The sequence below is a fragment of the Quercus suber genome, unplaced genomic scaffold (assembly GCF_002906115.3).
Source record: "Quercus suber isolate HL8 unplaced genomic scaffold, Cork oak 2.0 scaffold_24, whole genome shotgun sequence".
Taxonomy (NCBI): domain Eukaryota; kingdom Viridiplantae; phylum Streptophyta; class Magnoliopsida; order Fagales; family Fagaceae; genus Quercus; species Quercus suber.
This window is the reverse complement of record NW_027069489.1, coordinates 925,621-933,737: the sequence shown is the minus strand read 5'-3', so window position 1 is coordinate 933,737 and position 8,117 is coordinate 925,621. Positions and strand designations below refer to the sequence as shown.

Sequence of the window (8,117 nt, the reverse complement as noted above, 5' to 3'; positions counted from 1 at the left end):
TAAAAAATCTGCAAAGAGACATATTGATACCGACTACTGGTGTACTCACCAAACTATACAAACCACAAAACTGTCTGCAAAATGACATAACCGCACTACACCACAAGTAATAATAGACAGTACCGCAAGTAATAGTAGATAGCACCGCATTACACTGTATAGTATAGTGCGGTTTGTGGTTTTATAATAAGAAAACTGTAAAAACTTCACCGTACTGGACCCTATCTATATATTAATATATTTATACCTGTCGAAACATTGAAAGGCAACTAAAAAAGAAAAACAAAACATAATTCATCGTAACCAGCCGCAAAATTTCCTGTGGCATCATTTGACCGGCTACATCTTTGCAAGATACCTTATTTATTTTACCATTTGTACCTTTTTCTATTTTGTGAAAATAGTTTTTCGACCGATCAATAGTCTTTTGACTCTTTTATGCGCTAAGAGTTACTCCGAAAATCAAACTTTACCCTTTTCGCAAGTTCAATGGTTAGAATGGAAGTTGGTTCTGCCAAAGTATTGACATCAACACCATCAGCAAGGAGAGCACGAGGTAGAGGGTATCTCACAGTCCCATCAGTGAAGGACTTAGGCTTGGAGATGTGATTCCTGGAGCGAGTAGTCATGGGATGGAAGGATGGATCTTGTGTTGAAGCGTTAAGGGGCTGATTGATCAAAGGGATATCTAAAACAGGGGGTTCAGCGGCAATTTGTGAGGAGGTGTGGGTTTGTGAAGGAGCGTGTACCTGATCAGTTGTAATTATAGGGCAAGGGGCGGGCTGGGCTTGACCTGTTGGGCCGAGAGTGTTATGTGGAGTAAGTGAAGAGTGGGCCGAAGCTTGTAAAGGCATTGGCTGAGAAAAGTGAGGCCCAACACGGATGGGCAATGCTGTCCACGGGCTGGCAGATTGTACCTGTGATGAATTTGTACCTGAAGACATGGAATTTAATTGAGAGGCAACAGGACTGATTGCAAAAGGGAAGTGTGTTTCATCAAAAATAACATTACGAGATATATAAACACGATTTGAAGAGAGATGCAAACATTTATAACCCTTATGAAGTAAGCTATAACCAAGAAAAACACATGAAATAGAACATGGTTGAAGCTTATGGGAATTGTAGGGTCTCAAATTTGGCCAACAAGAACAACCAAACACATGTAAAAAATTATAATCAGGAGTTTGATGAAAAAGTTTTTCAAAAGGAGATTGATTCTTTAGAGTAGAGGTTGGGAGACGGTTAATTAAATAACACGCCGTTTGAAAAGCTTCATCCCAATATTGAAGTGGAACCTTGGCATGATACAGTAAGGCTAGACCTGTTTCTACAACATGACGATGCTTACGCTCAACAACACCATTTTGTTGATGGGTGTGAGGGCAACAAAACACGGTGAGTGATGCCACAATTTTGTAAAAAATTATGTAGAGAGCGATATTCTCCACCCCAATCAAATTGAACCATTTTAATTTTGGTATTAAAATATCGTTCAACATATTTTTGCCATTTAATAAAAATAGAGAGAACATCACTTTTATTTGTCATGGGATAGAGCCAGGTATAGCGATTGTAAGCATCCATAAAAGAAACATAATATTTAGAACCAGATTTAGAACAAATGGGAGAAGGACCCCAAACATCAGAAAAAATTAATTCCAATGGAGAATTAACTTGAGTACATGACAAAGTAAAAGGAAGTTGTTTACTCTTAGAACTTAAACAAGCAGAACAAGAGTGAACAGTTTTATTTGAACTAAAAGGCAAGCGAAACCTAGACAAAACATGACGAACAACTTTAAAAGCAGGATGTCCCAATCGTGAATGCCATTGATTTGGAGAAGTACGTTCACCAACAAAGGCAGAAGATGATGAAGGAATTTTATTGAAAGCAGGAGGAAACAGATACAGTCCATCTTTACTCAACCTGTGTAGCAGAACCTTCCCTGTTGTGCGATCCTTCACAAAGAAATGAGTAGGGTGAAATTCAATTAGTGTATTTGTGTCAGTAGTAAATTTGTGAACAGAAATCAAATTTTTGGTAATATGAGGAACATGTAAAACATCATTTAAAAGAAAGGAAGAGGTTGGGGTAGATAAATGAGTAGAACTAATGTGTTTTACAGTTAAACCATGACCGTTACCAATGCGAATTTGATCAGGACCATGATACTTGTCAGCCTTCACATTCAGATTTGCAAGATCAGCAGTGAGATGATGAGTGGCTCCAGAATCAGGGTACCAATTGAGATCAGGAGCTGTCTGAGGAGTAGTGAGCAAGGCGTGCATGTTGTTACTAGGATCTGCAGAATAAGAATTATCAAACCTGTGATAGCACTTCAAAGCTGTATGACCAGGTTTGTGGCAAACTTGACACACGAGACGGTTTGTTGGAGAACCATTTCCACGTCCACGGCCTCGATAATTTTTCTGTGTGCTAGAGGAAGGCCCACGGCCAGAGTGAAAGGAGCTACCGCCGCCACGACCACCGCGGGAATTTCCACGTCCTGCAGCAAAATTTGCTCCGGCAAGTTGAAGGTCAACAGTTGGCTGTTGATGTTCAAGCCGCAATTCATGAGCTAACAGATGCCCATATAGTTCATCAACTGTGAGAGGATCCACTCTTGTTGTCACAGATGTGACAAATGAATCATATTCAGGTCCCAAACCAGCTAAAAGAAAAGAGATGATTTCAAAATCATTCAAGGCATGGGCAGTAGCAGCAAGTGTATCAACCAGTGTTGTAAACTGGTGAAAATAATCAGCAATTGAGGAATTGCCTTTCTTCAGAGTGGCGAGCTGATAATGGATTTGCATTGTTCGAGCCCTTGACTGAGAGGTAAACATTTTCTCTAAGGCTTGCCACACGTCCCTTGATGTGTTGAATTTGACCACATGAGCTAGAATACGCTCAGAGAGGGAGGATATTATGGCACTGAGGATCATCTGGTCTTGTAAATACCAGTGACTGAAGTCCGGATTTTGGATGACTTGTGCGTCTCCATTGGCTTCAATAGTGAGAGATTGAGGTGGAGCAGGAATGCTTCCATCGAGATAGCCATAGAGATGTTGCCCCTTGAGATATGGAACAATTTGAGCTTTCCATAATAGGTAATTCTCACGGGTTAATTTGATGGTAATAAGGTGATGAATGGGAGTGAGTGAGGTGGGAGAAGGGGTAGGCATTGTGTTTAGGGTAGAGGACGTTGAGGAAGAGGCCATGAAGAAAAAAAAATTTAAACGTGAGTTACAAATGGCTCTGATACCATGTAAAACTAATAACTATCTGATATAATTTGCAAAAGCCAAACCAATCTGATTTGGGACTTATCATTTATAGAGTTGTACAGCTATATGAAATTCAAATACAAGAAGTTCAAAATACAAATAACTCTACCCTATCCTATCTCATCATATCTCTTTGTTACAATTCAAATCAAGTGCTGAAATATCTATCTACAGCTGCCACACAGATCAGATTTAAATTTGAATTTTATGCAGCTACGTTACAGCTACACGGCAGCATTATGCAGCAGCTATTTTGCAGGTAACACACAGCTACACGGCACCACTATTTTGGCTAGCAAATCTTATCCTTAACAGCAGATGGGACTAGTGGCGGTGGTGATGGTGATGGTGGCAGCGGTGATGGTGGTGGCTCAACTGAAGGGTCATAAAAAGAGTATACTTCAAACCTTATATCATAGCTGGGTGTTACAAATTTACCTCCTTGCTTTCCATTACAACATTATGGTATAAAACTCTGAACCTGCTGCAAACAACTGTTGCATTCTAGCTTGCTCAAATCAGGGGTGCACTCAAGAAATGCATATATGGTTTGGAAGTTTGGGGCAGGGGCACTCTGCAGAGCAAACTTGTGACTAGAATTTCCTGATGCAGTACGGTTTCTTAGGATATTTAACAAGGGTAATAGCATGTTGTTGAAAGCTTCTACGTCTGAGACGTCTCCTGTGTTGTAAAAGGCAAAAAGAGGGCTAGCTTCCATAGCATTAAATATGGATCTGTTTGAGTATCGAAGCGAGCATTTATTAGGCCAAATGATTGCCTCCTTTTGGTTTGGACAAGCTTTCAATAGGTCAGAACTTGCCCCACTGATACAACTACAGCATTCACTGGGCGAAGTGTCTCCTCTACAGAGCGCAATCGTGTATACTTTGTCGGGAGCTTCACCAAAAGAAAAATTGTAAAACCCATAATTAATTTTGGTGTTGTTAATCATTGAGGCCAGGAGAGTATTGAGGTTTGCCCTATAGGTACTGTTACTGGTGTAGTTTCCAGTGTCATAACAGTGTTGGGCAGCTGTGGGAATAACAAGATGAATGAGAGCAACAAAGAAGAATAACAGTAGTCTCGAATGGCCCATTTTCATTGTTCCTCTGCAGTTGTGGCTAGGTTGGAAAAATTTTAGCATTAGACTCCTCTGTCATTCCTGTTCTATACTTTCATCAGTTCATGTATTTCTTTCTACATTGACTATGGTGTTGGAAACTTCATTTAATTTATGACCAATTCAAAGCTTTGAACTGAATAATACATGGTTTGCGTATGAAGACATGAGTGGATATTGAATGAGAATAAGTTAGGTTCGGAGCTGGCGTAAAAGACACCTTTTACGCCAGCCCATCCTAGAGCAACACATCACCCAAAAAATTTATATTCAATACGCTTATTATACACAATTATAACCCACTTAAAACCCAAAATATTACTTCAACATGTTCAAAGCTTCTTCTCCAAACAGCAAACCTAGGGCAGACTCTCCTCTCCTCCTCACACCGGAGCTCCATGGTTTTAATTAGGTTATAATTGCATGTAATAAGGTGTATTGAGTTTAAATTTGTTTGCTGATATGTCTTCTCATGATTGTTGATTGGCTGGCATAAATGGTGTCTTTTACACTAGCTCCGGACCTAAATTATTCTCGTTAGACTAATAGGACATAATAGAATTCAAAAAGGTCTTTTCTTCCATGGGACACCTAGATGTGAATGAGTTTGAATTTGGAAACACATATATTTATTTTGAATTGAACTTTGAACTTTCTTCATTTTTGTTGCATGCTATTGGTAAGTAAATTTTAGGGAAAATTATAGTTTTTCACTCCAATCTTTAATTGATTTATAATGTTCCCCAAAAATTTTGAGCGCAAGATTAACAACCTAATTTGGGAGTTTTCTTTTGTCACAAATAATAAACCTCATATTGTCTAATTTGGGGTTAACTTTACCAAAAAGTTACTAACGCAATTTAAGTAATCTAAACAATAGAGTAGCATTTTGGTAATTTTTTAGCATATGAAATTACTAAAATACTTTTTCTTCTTGGAATAAATGAGCAAAACAAATTGCAAATTACACCAACAAGCAAAACAACATCATGTTCAAGTCAAGGAAGCAAACAAAGCAACAATATTTCAAACCACGGTTGGATAAACCACTAGCCAAGATTAGAAGCTAGTTGGTACATTGCAAAAAAAAAAAAATCTCAAATTACTTGAGGGAGTTAATCTTGCATTTTGAATTGCCAAATTGAAGTATTTCTTGAGATGCGAATTTGACATAAAAAATGTTAGAGCTACTAAGAAAATCCTTAGGATAGAAATTCACAATGATAGAGGGACTTGTAATTGCGGCTATCTCATAAGGAATATCTTTAAAAAGGTGTTAAGAGATGTTTAGAATGCTTGATTAAAAAACGGTTAGTGTACTGCTTGTTGCCAGTTTCAAATTGTCCACACAGTTGCATCCAATATTAATATTAGATGATGAGTACTGAGAGTGTATGTCTAAAGTGCCATTTGCTAAATTGCTAATGTAATTGGGTGTCTCATGTACTTGGTGATGTGTACTAGACCTAATATTTCTAATGCAGCGTTCAGGAAAAAAAAAAATATATATATATATATATAATTAAAGCCAAACCAATCTGATTTGGGACTTATCATTTATAGAGTTGTACAGCTATATGAAAATCAAATACAAGAAGTTCAAAATACAAATAACTCTACCCTATCCTATCTCATCATATCTCTCTGTTACAATTCAAATCAAGTGCTGAAATATCTATCTACAGCTGCCACACAGATCAGATTTAAGTTTGAATTTTATGCAGCTACATTACAGCTACACGGCAGCATTATGCAGCAGCTATTTTGCAGGTAACACACAGCTACACGGCACCACTATTTTGGCTAGCAAATCTTATCCTTAACAAGGTGTAACTCGTTCCTTGAAGTCATTAAGCTCTATCAGGACAACAGTGGCCTCATGGACCTGTTCGCAATGACTGGGTCTCTGCTTTGGACACGTAGAAACCAACTCCATGTTGGCGAGAAGGTGATGCAGCTGCAATCGATTAGTTCCTTGGCTTCAAAAAATTTGCTTGAGTTTCAAAATGCTTCAGAATCTCCCTGCCCAGTCGCAAAAGTTGCACTCCCGACGAGGTGGCTTCCTTCACCTAAGGACTGGGTGAAAGTCAATTTCGATGGAGCCATTTTTCAAAAGGAAAATTTAGCCGGTCTGGGCTGTATTGTTCGAAACGACGAAGGTTTTGTCATAGCTGCCTTTACACAAATTATTCCACTGCCTACTTCAGTAAAGATGGTGGAAGTGCTGGCGGCACGCAGTGCCATTGGTTTTGCGAAAGAGCTTAGTCTAAGTCAGGTGATTCTTGAAAGAGACTCGGACACGATCATTAGAGCCTTATCCAGTGGTGGTTTCGACTCCTTAAGCTTCGGACACATCATTAGGGACATCAAGCTTCTCTCCTCTGTTTTCCAGAACCTATCTTTTAATCATACTCGTAGGCAAGGTAATAGAGTAGCTCATAGGTTAGCAAGATCAGTGTGTAAGTTTTCACATTTATAGATTTGGATGGAGGACTTACCCCCTGATATTGTTTCTGTGTACCATTCTGATCTACCTTAATATATATTCCCCCCTCGTTTTGGGGTGGCTTCTAAAAAAAAAAAAGAAGGTAATTACCATTTGGTCTTTTCGGTCCTTTACTATAAAATAAAATAAATAATGGCCTCGGCCCTATTCGGTATTATGATTTTTATTTTTGTTTCCAAAATAGTACCAAAAATAATTTTTAAAAATTGAAATTAAAACTAATTTTCAATAATAATTTTTATATTATATGTGTTTGACTTTCACTTTTTAGAACAATTTTCAAAATACGAAAAAACAAAAAAAGATGTTTGGGACACCATTTCTATTTTTAAGATTTTAAAAAACAAAATTTACAAAAAGTAACATGTAGAATCTATAAATTACTTTTTTTTTTTTTTTTTTGGTGGATAGAGCTTACGTGAGGGAATAGAGCTTATGTAACTTTTTTTTTTTTAAATAATGATAAGCTTCAAAATTAAAGCGTGAGAATTTTTTTTTTTTTTTGGGTGATAAATATAAACTTCTTAATTTAAGCTAGAGTAAAATTTATATATTATATAATATACACACACATATATAGAAGAGTTTGGACAAATTAGTTCATTATTTTTGAACCTTTTTTTTTATTTTTTTTAACAAGATAGAAATTCTACTCTAACTTATTTTATAATATATGTGTGTGAAACTTCATTTGAAGACTTGAATCTCGACCCTTACCTCCAACACCCCACAAACACTTATACTTATAAAGTGACCACTTTACAAAGTGTGTCTTGAAAACATATAAATTGTTTTCAAAATTCCGTATAATACAATTTTTAAAGAAAAATGCTAATAGATGCCCGTAAGGTAATAGTTAATAATCTATTTAAAGAAAAAAAAAAAACAATTAATGTTTTGATAGTTTTTTTTTTATTTCCCATAAAAATAATTTCAAAACTTTCCTAACTTTTTATTTTTTATTTTTTATTTTTTATCCTGTATTTAAACAACATTAGCCAGCTGCCATTTTGCCAAACAATATATATTTAATTCCTCTCCTAAAAAACAATTATTTCCTTTGTTTGCTTATTAGTTATTACTTATTAGACGGGTTTTCCCGTTTGAACAGCAGGCAGGAAAAAAAAAACATCAACTGTATAATTTGACTCTCTTATGCTCACATCCCACGTGGCGAAACCACAAGCCTCACTGAGCAAA

At 36.8% G+C, this 8,117-nt stretch overlaps 1 protein-coding gene and 1 non-coding gene across 2 annotated transcripts; both read right to left on the bottom strand.

The window, feature by feature from the left end:
* Nucleotides 1-2,573: 2,573 nt before the first annotated feature.
* LOC112037938 (small nucleolar RNA Z247) lies at nucleotides 2,574-2,712 on the bottom strand. Its single transcript, XR_002885776.1, has one exon. It is a non-coding gene; the product is annotated as a small nucleolar RNA Z247 (small nucleolar RNA).
* Nucleotides 2,713-3,751: 1,039 nt separating this feature from the next.
* On the bottom strand, nucleotides 3,752-4,387 carry LOC112037928 (cysteine-rich receptor-like protein kinase 26). The gene has a single exon (XM_024070743.1). It carries the CDS (start codon nucleotides 4,385-4,387, stop codon nucleotides 3,752-3,754), a length of 636 nt encoding a protein of 211 aa, XP_023926511.1.
* Between the last annotated feature and the right edge of the window lie 3,730 nt (nucleotides 4,388-8,117).

Coding starts and splice junctions, on each gene's coding strand:
- LOC112037928 (XM_024070743.1), bottom strand. CDS start 4,387: ATGGGCCATTCGAGACTACTGTTATTCTTCTTTGTTGCTCTCATTCAT.